This window comes from Choristoneura fumiferana, chromosome 27, assembly GCF_025370935.1.
Source record: "Choristoneura fumiferana chromosome 27, NRCan_CFum_1, whole genome shotgun sequence".
Taxonomy (NCBI): domain Eukaryota; kingdom Metazoa; phylum Arthropoda; class Insecta; order Lepidoptera; family Tortricidae; genus Choristoneura; species Choristoneura fumiferana.
Window position 1 is genome coordinate 2368645 of NC_133498.1, and position 18195 is coordinate 2386839.

General features: G+C 40.5%; 2 protein-coding genes across 5 annotated transcripts in view; one reads left to right on the forward strand and one right to left on the reverse strand.

Moving 5' to 3' along the window:
* Positions 1–5695, forward strand: part of fra (neogenin protein frazzled) — a 138368-nt gene extending 132673 nt beyond the window's left edge. Inside the window, 1 exon segment of the mRNA XM_074108434.1 lies at positions 215–5695. Coding sequence (XP_073964535.1) covers positions 215–357 — 143 coding nt within the window. The 3' untranslated portion in view covers positions 358–5695.
* Positions 5696–6379: 684 nt separating this feature from the next.
* Positions 6380–11211, reverse strand: LOC141443269 (uncharacterized). Of its 4 annotated transcripts, none has more exons than XM_074108479.1 (3): positions 11062–11211; positions 10288–10491; positions 6380–8814 (listed from the first exon to the last, which is right to left on the reverse strand). In XM_074108479.1, the coding sequence occupies exons 2-3, from the start codon at positions 10475–10477 to the stop codon at positions 7331–7333; spliced, it is 1674 nt and encodes a 557-aa protein (XP_073964580.1). In that variant the 5' UTR covers positions 10478–10491; positions 11062–11211; the 3' UTR covers positions 6380–7330. The 4 variants fall into 4 exon arrangements, with proteins under 4 accessions (XP_073964580.1, XP_073964578.1, XP_073964581.1 ...); XM_074108477.1 differs by having other exon boundaries at positions 11011–11211; XM_074108480.1 differs by lacking the exon at positions 11062–11211 and adding an exon at positions 10790–10999.
* Between the last annotated feature and the right edge of the window lie 6984 nt (positions 11212–18195).

Here is an 18195-nt window from a genome sequence, read left to right on the forward strand (position 1 = left end):
TGACTCTATTTGTCGATCCCTAATTGATTGCTCTCTCCACCAACTCAAAGTTTGATTGGCAGAGATCCTTTCAGGGATAAGTTTGTTTATGTACGTATATCTCAACGTTTGTCAATTGTGTTTATTTATTTTGTACAATGATTACATACATGCATAGTATATCATGCTATTGTAGTATTGTTATTGTTGTTGTATTGTCGTGTTGTCTGCGCAGGCGGCGCGGTGGCGCACTGCGCGGAGGAGCTGGAGGCGCTGACGCCGTCCCGCTCTACCGAGCGGTTGGCGAGAGAGATGCAGAATCTAGAGGGGCTCATGAAAGACCTCTCCGCCATCACGCAGCAGCAGTTCCACTGCTAGGACCTCCCTGCATCACGCAGCAGGGGGCTACTACGGAATTCGATAATCGAAATTCGTATCGTACCGTGTCCCTCTCACTCTCGTGTTAAATAACATTAGCGTCAGCGGGACGGCAAGAGACGCTGTTCGAATTTTCCACTTCGTAGTATAGGGCCAGTTCCACTGCTAGGGCCCGCCAATCTTCATCTCCCGCCTATGGACAGAAGTTTGGAGGATCATGAAACATAGGTTGATGGTATACTAAAATATTTGGAGGCTTTTTTCTTTACCCGCCGTTTAGACTGGTGTTAAAGGCAGGCATTAAAGGCGTGACACATCAAAAGTTCCAATGAAAAACCACGACAGGGATCGATCACTCAGATAATCAATAACCAATAATCTTTAGTCTTCACTCACTCTGTATAAAACGGACTTAAACTGCAACTAACTAAAGGCTGACCAGGAATATAAAAAACCTGACGCGAGGGCAGCACTTCTACGTTTTATATTGCAACATGCTTTACACTTACTATACGGTACCTACCAGTCATATTGACAACGGTGTCGGTGATCGATCGGATTTAAAGGCATATTTTCTAATCCTTCAGACTTTTTCTATGACAAATACTTTTATACATTGTGAATTATTTTTCTTCCAAGGCTATGGATAATCTTCGGCATTTTAACGCACAAAAACACAAAGTAACTCTTTAAAATACGACGCGCAAACAACGTTTAAGCTTTGACAGCAATAGACAGATGACATTTGAATTTATTGTTACCAGTGCAAGAAATTAGTTCTATTGATTTTTCGCAATATGGCGAGGTTTTTTATAATCCTGGTCAGCCTTTAGCAACCAAGGTACAGCAGAGGTTGTATCAACTTTCGATCTCGATTTATCTAACTCGACTGGCAGGTGTATGACATACAGCTCATCTAGCAAACTCGTGCCGATTATAATCTGTGTGTCGCACAATTGCCTTAAACCTGAACTTCGTGCTCAATATCAAGCTAAGACTGTCACTGCTACAATCTAGCTAAATATACAATCGTAGTTAAATTTATACCTTTTTTAAAGCGGGTGATCCGGGAGTTGTACTTAGAAAGAAACGCGCGTTGATCTAGAAAGTGCGGGACGTGTGTCCTAAGTGGAGTGCGGATTGTGTTTGGTGATTCTTTTATACTTTACTGGCACGCCGATAGATGGCGCTAGAGGTCCAACAGAGGAGACGTTTGACTGATTAACCGAACCACTTGGATCGTAACCCAGTGTGGAACTATTTCACAGAAAATGTCTCAGTGGTATCACATAACTTGATGAGGTAAATCGTTATGATTCTTATTGTGAAAACGTTCTACCCGTCGTACCCCTCGGAAAGCAATCAAATGTTTCGATAGTACGAGGATAGATACCGTTAAATTATTATAATTATTTAGTTTTCATTTTTATCGCTCATTTTAATCGCGTTAACGACATTTTGGAGTTCTGTTTTCTAAAAATGGAAGTAAGTAATTTGTATTGAGAAAGAATCATCAAAAATGATCCCCATCGTCTAGGTAGCGTGGCACAAGACTTAGCCAACTTGTTTAAGCTGTAGATTTTTTACATAAAAATGTAACATAGCCTTATTCACTGAAATGTTTACGAACATATTTTTAGATCTCAAAATATTAGGGACTACAACAGATGTTACTAGCAACCATCTGTGGGGTTCTAATACTGGCCCGTTTACCCTAATATGTTAAAAACACTTTCTTTTATATGTCTCTTCTACATTTTTCGATAGTGTTTGATAGTTATAATCCCTTTTATTTGTCGATACATGTAAAACTGCAACAGCTGGTTCACTTCATATAAACCATTTGACTCAATTACAATCTTTTCTAGCAAATGAACGAGCTGTTCCAGATTACCTGTGACTATATAACCTCTAACTAGTGATGTATTATACAATGTGATTATATGTAATGTATATAGATTAGTAATAATTTAGTTTTAAGTGTTTATTTGCTAGGTTTCACATTACTGGTTGCATAAGCAGGCCTACTATATTTAAAAAAATGGTCGCGATGTATTTTCAAACTATTAATAGAGCAGTGGTTGCATTGTCATCGAGTTATTTCACAATTATCGAAAATTACAAGGTTTTTGACGAAGAATTTGTTGCTTCTAATGACTTTTAATTTATGATTGCGATTACAGCTCGAGACTAGTGTAAGAACGAGTCCTCGAGGCGCGCGCAAGGTGCAATCGAACAAATCGATTCATGTGCCAGAGTGGAATCTTTTTTTAATAATCAGTTTCGCTACGATTTCCTTGGCAAAAGAACATGACATTAGTAGCACAAAAGTTCCACAGTTCAGTGTGTTCGAGTACGCTCCGTACTGAAAATTTAGTTAAGACGTAATGTAATATTATTACGAATTTATTTATTTTAAAGCTGGAAATTTTCGAAATATTAGCGTTTAATTTTAGTCGGTATTTTGCCAACGTATTTGGTACTATTCGGTAACTAGTCGGGACTTAAAGCTCGGGGTTTGAATAAAAAACAATGAACGCAAAATTTACTCTCACTTGTATCTGTGTCATTCTGTGTACTTAGGTTTGTATAAAATTTTGATACGATTTATAAAAATATCTGTAAATTTGCTGTTCGATATACGAGTTTACGAAAACGTCGTTTGAAAATTTTACCACCTTACGAAGTTTTATATTTGCACTCATTTACATTTTGTACATATTTTATACGTCGTCTTTGTTGTAAGCTATGATATCGCAGTCTAAGTGTTGCACTTTTGTGGTGTTGTTACGAAACTAAACGACAACGCCCTCTATTATCGGTGTTCAGAACTAAACCGATTTGCCTCCATTGTAAATATACCTTGTTTAGAACGTTTTTTAATTATTAATACTGTAGTTAAAGCGAGACAAGGAATTGCAAAGGATTAAATAATAAATTAGCATGTGAAGGAACTACAGCTCACAGAATAGCCTCGTTAATGGTTTTTTAAGAAACCGAGTAAGAAAACGTCTTAACTTCGTAAAACCCAACGTCTATTTAGGACTACATATTGTACTCGTTCCAGTTCAAGTGAATGTACTTTATAACCTCGGGATGATATGGGTTAATGTACACATTAAGTCCTAAAATACGGACATAACCCAAAGGTCGCTATTACAAATGTATTAAAAATATCTTGGGCGTTATAAGGTTAAATCGCATTTTATGCTAAAATGCTTAGTGCGCCGGCATTTAGCACTGATTCTTTGTCAGCTGTAGTTCCCATACGCGCGTAACAAATCTTCCTCCCACACTCTCACTTCCAACATGAAGTCCTCCCACGACAGCATACTTATAGTTACTTTAGTAGTTGATGCCGCCACCTAGATTTATTCGGTATAACCTAAAAACCTTACGAAGTATTTCTTTTTAAACTTAAGAGGGTAGTTGACACTATAAAACAAAATTTCAAAAGGATACTAGCACAAACAATCTATCACAGAAACCCATATTAATAGCGATAATTTAATGTGATCCAACGACATCTATTGAGAAAAGAAACAACAAAAACTTTTCTGTTTGACCCGAATAACTGTGTGGCGGCGCAGCTATCGCCATCTATATTAGTTTAAGAGAAACTATTAGACTGATTTTTGTAACACATTAATGATTTAAAATTGTATTTATTTCTATTATGTATTTGTGATGGGCATGTCGAGATGAAATTTAAATATTAGAATTGAAGCGCCGCTGGTTTTCTCGCGGGTTGAGTTGCAACTAATGATAGCTTTGCAACGCCATCTTGTGGCAATTACTTTTGAAATGATTCAGCGTTTTATGGCGCCTTTTTCCTCATTACCGTTTAAGTAAATAGTATAAAAAGGGTTCTCTAATTTTTCGCTGAAACCCAACTGTTTGAAATGGACGAAAAATTTCGTAAAATTTATTTGCTTCGGGATTGTTGTAAAACTAACCTAACCTACACGTACAGGATACTCCTACATATAATATTCTGAATAGATTATTGTTTCTTGGATTTAAAGATTTTTATATTTTTCTGCAATAATATGGCTATAAAGCTGAATCTGCCCTTGGATCGTGAAATCGTAATGAGGGTTAAGCGCGCGGCCAAAACGCTCGAACTTACCTTTTCAAGTTCTCTTTGGATACAGCTGTGTGTTTGTTTTGTATATAGTTCAGTTGCAGCCGGCGCTGTGTCGCCACTCGCCAGGACGGTGGTTGAATGCTGTCTGTGATAACATGGCATGTCGCGACTACAAGTCGAAACTGTAATTGTATATTATGTGATTTTGTAAAGTATGAGGGCCTACGCTGATGCGGCGCACGCCTGCGGCCGGGTGCAGGTACTATCCTATACACGCGACGCGCGAAGTTAGCGCTTGCTCATACTATTGTTCATTATGCGTCCACCCGCTCCGTTGAAACCACGTTAGCTTCCGTAGGCCCTTTTGATCTCGAAGTGTCCTAACGGTTTCGATTAATGTTCTAAAATACTCGAGTCTTTTAGCTGTAGCTCTTTTAACCTCCGACGCAGGTGAGAAAGAGAGGTGTTTTATATCGTAGTATTGCGGTATTTTGGGTTTTGGTCCGGAAGGCTAAAAAGGTCATCATTTTTATATCTTTTAGATCTTTCTTTAAAAAAAAAACGCGTTTTACTCGTCAAAGGATGGTGCTACCGCGCCTGATGATTAGCCGAACCATACCGAAAGGCATGGAGTTTCAGGTACTTTGTAAAGCAATGTTATTCAATGAGGCTTTTCTGACTAGGTGGCGTTAGTGTCGTAACGTCTTGATCACGATTGGCTCAATCACAGGTTACTAATATGTAGCTGGCTCAATGAGGGTTCCTTGACAGGAAATATCGCTAGATGGCGTTGGTATCGTGAGGTCCGTTGACTTTACGGTCTTACCTTACTTGCGATTAGCTCATTTAGTTGTTGTTTTTTTAGAAAAATATGGCTCTGTCCATTGGAGGACAATTTTGCCAGTGTCTAGTAGGTTTTGCCGTTGTACGGTGAAAAAATTCTAGAAAACGAAATATGAGACGTGATGGTGGATGAACGATGAACGACGACCGCTCATTTAGTTATTTACAATCACAAACGTGACTCAAATTTCGACCTCAAACGGACCTCGCGATACTAACGCCATCTAGCGATATTTCGCCGCCGTGGAAACACTCAATGATCGTCTTATTGGGAATCGTCTAGCCATGCCGTGCCGTGCCGTGTTGTCGCAGGCGCGTGCGCCGGGTTTAGTGCTACGAGTATAGTTGCATGCGCGTGCGGCGGCCGCGGCCATCTCTGTACAACAATAAACTTGTATTATTTATTGAGCCAGTGCCTTTTATTCAAACCGACATAATTTTACTACCTTTTATAACCTAAATTTTCTTTCTTTTATATTCAAACAATAAATATTAAACGTCTTTTATTTCAAGTCTTTTATTGTTAAAAAAAAACTGGTAAGTGTAAAAATCTTTATGTAATACATGAATGGCGCCTAAGGGCGAAAACGAGCAAGTGGATCACTAGATGTTTGCAAATGCCTTGCGAGCTTGAAGTGCAAAGCTAAAATACGTCGTGTGCCAGTAATTTCACTGTCTTATTCGTCGGAACACAGCAGCGTGTTCACCACTGCTTGGCGGCAGGAAGCGAGTAAGATTGTCGTATGGACTCAGCATGAAGTCGTACCGTCCCCAAAAGGTTAGAAAAATGAAGTCATTCTACAGATCTAATTATCAATCTTTTAAAATGTGCACGAATAAACCTCGTATTTACACGTGGTCTTAGTGTGCGTGACTGACGGTACGCTTGTGACTGAGGACACGTTCCGAGCTATGCACTCATAGACTTGTCGTACGGATATGTTTACAACTACAATAATAAAATGTGGAGGGGCGCTCCTTCGTGACTGAACAGACCTGTACCTACTGGTTGGAATTTTTCCTCAATATCTACGGGATACGGCGATAGGTAAGAGAATAACATACCTGAAAGGACTAAATAAAACACTAGTAAAAGCATTCAAGCGTTTAATTAAAATTAAAGTCGTTATTTTTTTAGACTAAAGCATAAAATTATAGCAAAATAATAACGAAAATAGGTAAAAAAAGTCAACTTATACATTTAAGTATGACTCGACCTGATATGACAAAGTGCACGAAACCTGCGTTAAAACATTAATTTGAAACGTGTAAATTAAATCCAAAAGTAATTAATTTGTATTTAAAGCGATTGTAATCCATCGACGTCACGGCGCTCGGCGAAAAAATATCGCAATGTAATATGAAAAATATAGCTGTTTCTGAGAACTTTCGACGTGCTTTCGACAACAGGGAATATTACTGCAATGTTCTGCCGTCAGAGTGCAGCACTAGCACAAACCGTAAACAATTTATTTTAACTGTCCAGAGGATGCCTGTGCTGTGATTACTATCGACGTAAACATAATGTTATATTGTTACTAATAAATATTTCATGATCCGTCATGGCCACAGCTATATGTATTGTATAAAGAGAGCTGACGTGGTCATGGCGGTTTGTGCTAGTGGCGCCCCCTGCGCAGAGTTCTGCGTAACGCTGTCGTTTTGAATTATCATTTCTATGCTATCCATGAACAGTTAACAGTTGACAAATCTCTTCAGGAACGTAACACCCACCCTTGTTGTAATAAGACTGAAGACCTCCTTCATTTTCTTCTGGAATGTGATCAGAATAAGGACACCAGAAACAGGTATCTGGATGGTATGGATCTGTTGAATGGAAGTGTAAATGTGATTCTGAGTCATCCACTTTCAGAAGAAGCGATGCGGATTTACAAGTTCATCAGACGGGCCTTTGCATCCAGAGACTAGGTTTCGGCACAAGAGTGTGTAAAATGTATCTGAGGCCCCCCATGAGGCTGGCATAGTTACATTTAGTGTACTGAAGCCTCGTTCAAATATAAGATTTAAAAAAAAAAAGTAACACTACATGTGGACGTCCAAATGTCTGATCAACTTGCTTTTAGTGGGGAACCGTTTCTCGCAGATCCCGCAAGCATGCGGCTTGTCGTCGTACCCCGGCTGATGCTTCACTAAATGCCTCTCCAGGTAATGCTTGAACTTGTACAGCCTCTGGCACACATTGCAAACGAAAGGCCCGCCCGAATGGGTCTGTATATGCTCTATCAAGTAGTACTTCCTGGCGAACTGCTTCTTGCATATGTCGCAGGTGAACGGCCGCTCTCCGGTGTGGGTCCTCCGGTGTCTCCGCTGATCAGACACGTGGGCGAACCGCCTGTCACAAAAATCACACATGAACGGCCTTTCTTTAGTGTGTATCCGGATGTGGAAGATCAGGTTCCATCGTCTAGAGAACTTCTTCTGGCAGATGTGGCACTCGTGTGGGCGCTTTTCTTTGTGGACGCGCTCGTGCTGTTTCAGGGTCGGTTTGTTCGGGAATTTCTTGTGACACTTCTTGCAGGGCAGCGGTTTCTTTTTAGCATAGCGCCACATGTGATGCGTCAGGCGGAATTTTGTGCGGAACCGTTTAGGGCAGTTCGGACAGGAGTAGGGGAGCTCGCCCGTGTGGACTCGAATGTGATTGGAGAGCAGGTATTTGTCGTAGAACCTGAGGCCGCAATAGTCGCAGACGAACTTCTTCTCCCCGGTGTGCACTCTCCGGTGGTTGTTGAGGTGGAATCTCTCTCTGAACTTCTTCCCGCAGTCTTCGCATTCGTGAGGGAAGTCGTTGATATGGGTGCGCTTGCATTTCAACATGTCGTCTTTGTTCCAGAAGGTGTTCTTGCAAGTCTTGCACTGGTACGGCTTGTTGTGGATAGGCTTGTGTTTGCTGAGGTTGGCCGCGCGGTTGAAGCGCCTCCCGCAGACGTCGCAAACGTGCGGCCTGAGGTTGTAGGCCTCTGCTTCAGTCAGCACTCTGAACTTCCCATCCTCCGTGTGTTTCAGGCAGTTGTCTTTATCCTCTCGACGCCAGTACTTCAGCCCGCAAACATCGCAGTTGTACGGCCTATTGTGGATCGCTATATGTTTCTCCAAGTTCGCTATTCTCTTAAAAATCCTTCCGCATACTTTGCAAGCATGTTGCCCGGATTTGGGTTTATCTGTTTCCTTTGTCGCATTGATCCTGAGGTCTTTTTGTGCCTGGTCAACTAAGTCTTCATCATCGAAATGATTGCTGTATTTGCTGTCGCCTTCGGTATAAATTAGTTTGGTCGCCTGGCTTTCAAACTCTGTGAATAATTTATAGTCATAGTTGAGTGATGAATCATAAACAAAATCGTTTTCTATTTGTGAGTTGTCTGTGTGTTCAGTCTTGATGGAGGACTCGGTGGATGGAGGCTTGGGCTCGGGGGGCGCGGGGGGCGCGGGCTCGGGCTCCGGCAACGTCTCTTCGGTGTCACAGAATACTTGGTCTTCATCACCAATCTCATCTTCAATCTTCACTTGGACTGTAATAGAAAGCTGAGTTGAATTTTATAAATCTTAATAATGTGGGTGGAGTACCTAGTTCTTTTTTACCCCTGACTCAAAATTTTATAGGTAGAGTCATTCACGATGACGCGTGCCGTGTGGTTCTTATTACAATGTCATTAATGTTAAATAAGTTAATGCATGCACACTGTCTCCATGACTTTATAATATTTCAGTTGCAATTGCATAAATAAAGCAAATTAAAAATAAATTATGTTTTGAAATAGTGCCTTAAGCATTTAATAAAAGGGATTGCCTGGTAAAAACAAACAGATTTTGTCATATACATCAATAATGAAGTGGGTAGAGCTCTCTTGCTTTTTAACCCTATTACTGAGACTGCTGTCTGTCTGTCCGTCCGTCTGTCACAGGGCTCTATCTCTTGAGCTATAATAGTTAGACACTTGACATTTTTACAGATAATGTATTACTGTGGCCTCTATAACAACAATAACTAAAAATAGAGTACAATAAATATTTAGGGGGGGCTCCCATACAACAATTTTTTTTTTCCCGTTTTTTTTTTGCTAATGCCTAATGTTGTATAGATAATGGTACGGAACCCTTCGTGCGTAAAATGTGATTCATGCCAGGGTACACACACACATTTATGTATACATGGTCATATGATATACAGCTATGGGGCTGCACCAAACAATACTTTCAATACTACTAATTAAGTATTCAACGATTCCAAAATAAAGTGCTCAGGGATATTGTGAACGCACCCTGGTATATTAGGAATGACAACCTCTATCGGGACCTCAAAGTGGATTTCGTTTCTAAAGTAATACAGAAATACGCAGAAAGTAATGAGAAAAGACTTCACCAACACATGAATGTTGAGGCAATCCAGCTTCTCGACAACATGGACTTAAAAAGACGACTCAAAAGAACTAAGCCTCTTGAATTAGTGTAGTGCTAGAATAGTGACTAGTGAATAAAAATGTTTGCAGTGCACAAAAGAACACATGAACATAGTGTCTTCCCCTTAAGGAACTAAGAACTGCCAATGGACATTTTCTTAGATTAAATTCTGATTAGATAGTTTAAGTTAAAGATAAATTGCTTATTAGCCTAGATAGGCTAGATGGTAATGTAATAAAGCACTTTATTAAGCGCTTCACAAATTAAAAAAAAAATTATGTATACATATCTGCATCCAGGCACAGCTTCCTAGCTGAATGAAGTCTAGTAATGTAAGTGTTTTAGTGGACATAATGGATCCAAAGTCAAAATATCTTTATTCAATTTAGGTTAGCACTTATGAATGTCATAAAATCTACTAAGAAACTCAACAAGGTATATATTTTTTTAAACGAATCTACAATGTGACTTAATGTCTTCCATCACAAATATTTAACACAATAGATTTGTATTCAATGGCATAAAGGCTGGGGCATCAATGACCACTGTTACCATGTGAGTATAAAATACTAGTAAATACAAGCCTTCAAATGTATAGTCTGGGTCAACCAGCAACTCGGGCACCGGGCCCAGCATGACTTCATTGTTGACAGCAGGGCCTTCCCACAGGATCTGGTTGCCATCGCTGTCCCACACCGGCTCCTCATTCACCGGCTCCACCTCCAAGGATACCGTTCCGTTCTGCAGCGTCAAACTCTGGCACTCAACTTTCATGGCGGTTACACTGACTGAAATAAAAATAATTTTTTTATAAAAGCTTTTTGCTGACTATGCTTTCATTGTCATTGGAATTCTATTTATGTACCAAATTTCGAGTCAATTTGACTGTTTGAAGAGGTCAAAATTCACTTCCCAGATTTGACCCATGCTAACATGGAAGTAAAATCTTGCATCAGAGTTAAGTCCTTTAAAAGGTTGTGTTAGAGGTAGCTCTGATTTAGTACTTCATTATGTTGTTTGCTTTCCATAACAAATATTGTCTAAGAAACAAGAAATCGTTAATGTAAATAAACAATTTAAGCGCACATTGTGCTTGAGTTTACGCTTGCGAATAGCGATAATTTCGTTATAGGATCTCACAAGTAGATGCACGGGCCTAAGCGATCGTAACCTCCATCTAGAGACGCGTGAAATAATGCTTTTTTAATGTTTCATCTCGTGATAAAGAGCAATGGACACAACGGTATTTTAAATAATGGCTTTATGCTGGAAAATTAATGAAATAAAATTTAGATTAGTAATATTACCGGAGCAATAGCTGACTGAACTGACCAAATAAAAAACTAACTACAAATTACTTTGGGTTGTTTACACCAGACTCGGCTTAAATCACAGCAGGGCTACTACAAAACTCGAAGTTCGTGTCGTGCAGTCCCTCTCGCTCTCGTATTAAATACTATAAGTGTCAGAGGGACCGCACGACACGAACTTCGAGTTTCGTAGTAGCCCTGCAGCGACGCAAGAATGACGCGAACTGTCAAAATTAAAAAAAAATTTTTGACCTGTCACTGTCATTTCACGTGCATGATTGCATAGTTTCCGGCGTTTTTTTTCGTGTCCGTACAAATGTGAATATTAATTTTAATTCGAGTGGGATATTTTTCTTGCAGTGTGTTAATGGATGGTTAATCATTGATGTATAATGGTCTTATGCATGTCTTAGGCCGTCTTGCAGGAAAAAATAAATCTAGATTTAGTAGTTAATCCAGGCTTAAGCTTGACAGTTCCATACAATTTGACACTACTAAACTGAGCTTAACGCTAACTCGAGATTTATGTGTTTCCAGCAAGTAGCCATTAAGGTGCGACCAAACCGCTGCTTAAAAAACCGGCCAAGAGTTTAAATTAAGTAATATTTTTCTAAGGATTTCGCATTCATTCATCCCAGCCTACATACGTCCCACTACTGGGCACAGGCCTCCTTTCAGAACAAGAGGGCTTGGGCCTTAGTTCCCACGCAGGACCAATGCGGATTGGGAACTTCACACGCACTATGGGAGGTACACTAAAAAAAATGTTTTTGATTTTTTTATTGTACCATTTTGTCGGCGTAGCTTACATATATATTCGTGCAAAATTACAGCTTTCTAGCATTGATTGATAGTCCCTGAGCAAAGCCGCAGACGGACAGACAGAGGTTCCGTTTTTGCCATTTTGGCTACGGAACCCTAAAAACGGAAGTTCGTGTCGTTCCGCCCCTCTGACACTTATAATATTTAATACGAGTGTGAGAGGGACGGTGCGATACGACATGGATACGACATTAGTAGGTAGGTGTAGGTCAGTCAGGCAAGTGTCAAGTTGGACAAATACAAGTTGGTTATTTTATTATTATATATAGTCTGTGCTGTGATGTGATGTGAATAGCTTGTTCGCAGTATTTTGTGCTTGTTTTTTACCAAACAGAAATCATTACTATGAAATATTGAAAAATTAAAGTTTCACAAAATAATGTACATGCGTAAATAGTGATAATTCTGTAAGATGTTCTAAAGACCTTGTAAACAATGTTTCGTTTACGTCTCGTTAAGAATCGGGAATGAGTTCACGTCGCGTATTTGAAAATATAAACACAGCTCGTCTTGGTGCTCGTTGAACTGCTCATAGCGACTATTACCTGTTCAAAGCTGTGAAACGCAGAAAATGGAAGAAGATGTAAGTATTTTATCATTAAAACAAAGCATTTCTTTTCTGATTTCTTTTTCAAATGTGTGGGTTCGTAAATCACCAAGACTGGAAAAAACGTACTATTCATGCAGATGTGTGCCTAGCTAAATACTAGTTACTTTATTTGCCTGGTTTCTAAAGACACAGTTGTTTACTCTATGTGCTGAGTAAGCACTATTGTACTTTGGCCCAGTCAAGTGTCAATTTTTATTTACTTATCCATTTCCTGTTACATTTTTCCATTATGCTGGATCCTAGGATCATGTTTCGAGGAATAAAGTGGCCTATATAATATATGTATTAATCCGGCGTACTGTAGCTTTCTGTTTTTTTTTTAAACCAGTTACCTGCTACATGAACATAAGCAAACACAAAATTTACATTTTTATTTGATAAGTAAACACAAAATACATTCAGCTTCTGTTGGGCGTCTTTGGCAGTAGCCACATGAAGTTACCATGAATGTAAAACACAATTTTTTTCATAATAACCCAAAATGATGCAAAACTGGAAAATAAAATGAATGACATAAAAATTTTCAATATCTGTAAGTTTGTATTCCATCCCTTTCTAGAAAATCATGTCTCATGTAATGTCTGTACGCTGTATAGAGGTGCACGCTGAAAATCATTGCGGTCAAGCATAGTCACACCGCACATGCTGAGCCTGAACCTTTGGCCACATAGAGCTAACCAAGCATGTACCTTCTCACTAATATGTACCTTTGTGTTTTTTATGGCCAATTAATGTTTTTTCTTTCTTTCAAAAATGCAATGTTTATGGGAAACAATAGAGACCCGTAGCAAAGACTGTATAGTTGTTGTATCATGTGACATGTCAAATCTTTCTGTCTAATTGATGATTTTAAAACATCCACATCCATATTTTCATATTATTTATTTTGAAATATTTAGAAAATTCTTCCACAACTGCAAATTGAACAATAAAGATATGTTTTACTATGTAGGTAAGTGTAAGTGGCCATATGACATGTTGTACTTTTACCCGTATATTACAGTCGGACCTTGGTAACATGTGAATAAACAAGTAGAATTCATGGAGAGCTGATCTATTTGTTTTAAACCTTTTAAACAGAATATAACTTAAGTTAGTGAGTATATGTGTGAGTAGGTATGTTTGTTACTCTCTCTCGCTAAAACGACTGGACGGATTTAGATAAAATTTGATGTGAACAATAAGATACTTTTATCCTGATATTCCCATGGGATCAAGATAAAATCTCAACTGCTGGGTTTAGAGTCATAAAATTTGGCAAAGTACTTTTTAATCCAGCATCAATGAAGACCAGAACAAAACTTTGTAAATTCCTGTGGGAGGGTGCGAAAAAATCCGATTTTGAGGCCTAAGATGGGATACTTCAAGTGCCAGTAATTTCACCGGCTGTCTTACTCTCCACGCCGAAACACAACAGTGCAAGCACTGCTGCTTCACGGCAGGATTAGCGAGCAAGACGGTGGTAGCAATCCGGGCGGACCTTGCACAAGGTCCTACCACCTGCATATCTAAGCAACAATCGAGATTTTTTTGCCGGTTTTTGCTCAATATTAATAACGGCAACAGTTAGATGCTTGAAATACTCACAGAATATTGAATTCCCTTTAAAAATAAATACTTAAAATAAAATAAATATTTAAGGAGTCTCCCATACAATAAACGTGTTTTTGCCGTTTTTTGCTAATGTCTAATGTTGTATTAAGATAATGGTACAGAACCCTTCGTGCATAAGTCCGACTCGCACTTGGCCGGTTTTTATTTAGATTTAAGGCACAGGAATCTAGCCCATTCAGCCCCTGTCTTAAGAAAATAAATTAGTTTTCTGAAATTTAATAAAATGGATATATATCAAAGAATACTGAATACTGAACATAGATTATAGTTAGTGTTTAGTTTTGTAACTAAGGGACCCCATACATCCCTGTATTATTATTATTATTTTGTATTTTTTTTATTTAATTGTATACTGTAGTTTTTAAGTATTTATTTGTAATTATTTTATGTTGAAAAAATGACTTTCTGCCAAGTTTCTTGCGGCGCATTCTTCTTGGCAATGATGGTCTTTCCGAAAGCGCTGGTAGTTTAAAAAATGACGTGTAAAAGTGCCCATTGCGGCCTATTTACTGAATAAATGATTTGAATTTTGAATTTAATAAAAAAATCCATTGATATATATCGCGATATATATCAATGGATTTTTTTCCCTCCTCGCACCCTGTGTGGGAGTTTATTGAAATCCTGGTATTACAATACAATTGCTGGGTCTAATTATTGTTTACGCGTGCGGAATCGAGGATAATCTCTGGTAATGTATTGCAGGTGCGAGTGTCGCAGCTGCTGGGCACCGACGAGCGGCTGGAGAGGTTCGCCGCTGAGTTCGTCAAGCTGCCCGCGCTCTGGAACAAAGATGACCAAAACTACAAAAAAAAGGTTCAACATTTAAACATAGCTATCGTAAGGTAGCGAGCGGGTAAGCGAACTAGTTGTTTTAGTTCATTGATATGGATTTTCGCAAAGTAACGCAGGTGGTAGGACCTTGTGCAAGGTCCGCCCGGATTGCTACCACCATCTTGCTCGCTAATCCTGCCGTGAAGCAGCAGTGCTTGCACTGTTGTGTTTCGGCGTGGAGAGTAAGACAGCCGGTGAAATTACTGGCACTTGAGGTATGGTGCTGCAGATGTTTATGGGCGGTGGTGGTCTCTTACCATCAGGAGACCCACTTGCTCGTTTTCCACCCAGTCGAATAAAAAATAAATTAAAAAAAAAACGCTCAATTCACAATATACAAGACTTTTATTATTGTTGAGTTTCTTGCCGGTTTCTTCTCAAAAGAGGTTTTCCCGAACTTGTGGTGGATTTTTTTGACATTCATAAGTCCTTGTTATGGCCTAAATTGAAAAAAGTTATTTTGACTTTGATTTTGACAAAACAGCCCTTGCGACCTACTTGCAGAATAAATGGCTTTTTTTAATGAGGCGGCACAGCATCATTCACTCATCAGATTTAATAGAGGTTGAAGAATGTGTGTGTGTGTGTGTGTGTCTGCAGAGTGCACGTGCGACGGCGCGGCGGTGGCTGGCGCGCGCATTGGGTCTGGGGGGCGCGGGGGGCGCGGGGGCGCGGGGGGCGCGGGGGCGCGGGGGGCGCGGGGGGCGCGCTGCCCGCCGGCGCCGTACGCGAGTTCCGCGCGCGCCTGCACCAAGAGGTAACGGGCCACCGGTTGGTGAGATCAATTTACCAGAATCATTATTCCTTATTAACAAAATTTCCATTCGCGTTTTTTCAAAAAGAGTTACAAGGTATGATATGCGTTAGTCATTATTAGCTTATTTTTACTTTATTACGTAATATTTTGGGTGAAGTATTTTGCTGTGCAATCAGTAATTTTGATGTGAATTCGGATTTTTTTTTTATAAAAAAGGGACTTTTTTGATGTGCGTTTAAATACTACCCATTTTTAACTGAAATTTATTTTTAAAATCTCGTTATTTTAATTGTCAGAATCGAAATCGAAGGTAAATAGGTTCAGATAGTTTACCTCGGAGGGCCGCGTACGCGTTCGCCGCGCGGTTGGTTCGATCATTTTCCTAAAATCGTTATTTCCTGGTCGCAACATTTCTGTTCGCTTTTTTCCCGAATGCTTTTTATCACAATATGCTTTTTTACATAATCTTATTTTAATAATTGCGCTTTATCCCAATTTTAATCGACACAGAAATATAAATATCACGGGACAATTCACACCAATTGACCTAGTCCCAAAGTAAGCTTAGGAAAGCTTGTGTTATGGGTACTAGCAACGGATAAATATAATTATATAAATAGACGCATACTTAAAAACATATTAAACACCCAACACCCGAGAACAAACATTCGTATTTTTCGTACAAATATCTGCCCCGACACGGCAATCGAACCCGGGACCTCAAGCTTCGTAGTCAGGTACTCTAACCACTAGGCCATCTGGTCGTCAAAAAAGAAATATAAGTTTGTAGCACGATCGTTCCACCTACAACACTCACCTTTCACCTCATTCACAATTCCATTCATCCACTCATTCACACCGCGCGCCATATTTACCAGTTCAGTCCGAGCCCGCCCAAGATGGCGATAACACCGCGCGCGACCTTACAGCAGCAGAAACTGTTCCTTGACCTGTAAGTGATTTTCCCTTCCGTACTGTGTTCGCGTAAATCACGGGACCTAGCAACCTCCTCAGGTTAAAAGTTTAGGTTATGTTAAGTTTGCATCGGCCCGAAGGGCCAAAACTACAAAAAAGTAGGAGCTCCGCGTAAGCGAAGCTCCGTCGACACTGTTTCTGTGTCGATTAAAATAAGAAAAAAAACGTGATTGGGTAAATGAGATTAAGTAAAAACCATATTGGGGCACAAAAAACAGCCGAAAAAAAGCGAACGAAAATTTTGTTACTAGGAAATGACGATTTTGGGAAAATGACCGAGCCAACGACGCGGCAAAAGCGGCTTTTCTAGGTATAGTATCTAAACCTATTTACGTTTGATTGAGTTTCGCTGTCCAGGTGGTGAGCGCGTGCGCGGAAGCAGCGCGGAGGGGGGGCGCGGAGGGGGGCTCCTGGGGGGCGGCGCGCGACCTGCTGCCGCGCTGGGCGCGCCTCGCCGCCTGCTGCCTGCCGCAGCCGCCGCAGCCGCCGCAGCCGCCGCAGCCGCCGCAGGTGAGGGGAATGCTTTTTGGACTCTTTTTGTATTTTTATTTTAACTCCAAATTTTGTTACTTTTACGGTCATCCATCCCGTAAAAACCATATCGAAAATACAAACTGAAACATAGATGAACAGAAAAACCAGGGAAAGAGAAAAAAAATACTAACTTACCTAATAAGAAACAATTAAGCTGAGATATGTGGTGCATAGGAGAAATTCGTGTCTATACTCCTGTCCAGTGGTAGTGTAGGGGTATGGCACGCAGCACGGAATGGTGAGGACCTGGGGTTGATTCCCAGCACTGGTTCCTTTTTTTGGTTTTTCTGTGCATCTATGTTTCAGTTTGTATTTTCGGCAGGTGAGGGGGTCAGGGGGGCCTTTCGCAGGTGAAGGGCAGGGGGGCCTTCAGCAGATGAGGGGGTAGGGGAGACCGAGGAGAGTAGTGACAACGTCGATTTTTTTGAACTTATTAACTGCTAGCGAGCTCGCAATAGCGCTTATTTTTTTAGGACAAGTCTCGAGCTAGCAAACGCGCCTTGTTGCGGGCTTGCTAGCAGTTAAGAGGTTACCAAAAATCGACGTTGTCACTACTCTCCTCGGTCACAACTGTCCTCGGTCTACCCTATACAGGGCAGGGGGTGCCTGCAGCAGGGGAGGGGGGTATGCAGGAGAGACGGTGCCTGCAGCAGGGGAGTGGGGGGGTGCTGCCTACAACAAGTGAGAAGAGAGGGGGGGGAATTGATGTAGTTTAACACAGATCCAGAAGCCGTGGTGGCCGAGTGGTTTGACCTATGGCCTCTCAAGCAGAGGATCGCGGGTTCAAACCCCGGTTCGCACCTCTGAGTTTTTCGAAATTCATGTGCGGAATTACATTTTAAATTTACCATGAGCTTTGCGGTGAAGGAAAACATCGTGAGGAAACCTGCGCAAACCTGCGAAGCAATTTAACGGTGTGTGTGAAGTTCCCAATCCGCACTGGGCCCGCGTGGGAACTACTGCCCAAGCCCTCTCATTCTGAGAGAAGGCCTGTGCCCAGCAGTGGGACGTATATAGGCTGGGATGATGATGATGA

Bases quoted from the DNA above. Each gene is read 5' to 3' on its own strand.
- LOC141443269 (XM_074108479.1), bottom strand. From the start codon at position 10,477: ATGAAAGTTGAGTGCCAGAGTTTGACGCTGCAGAACGGAACGGTATCC. The intron at 8,815-10,287 runs GCTTGTATTTAC...TTTCTATTACAG, and splicing joins CCCAGACTATACATTTGAAG to TCCAAGTGAAGATTGAAGAT.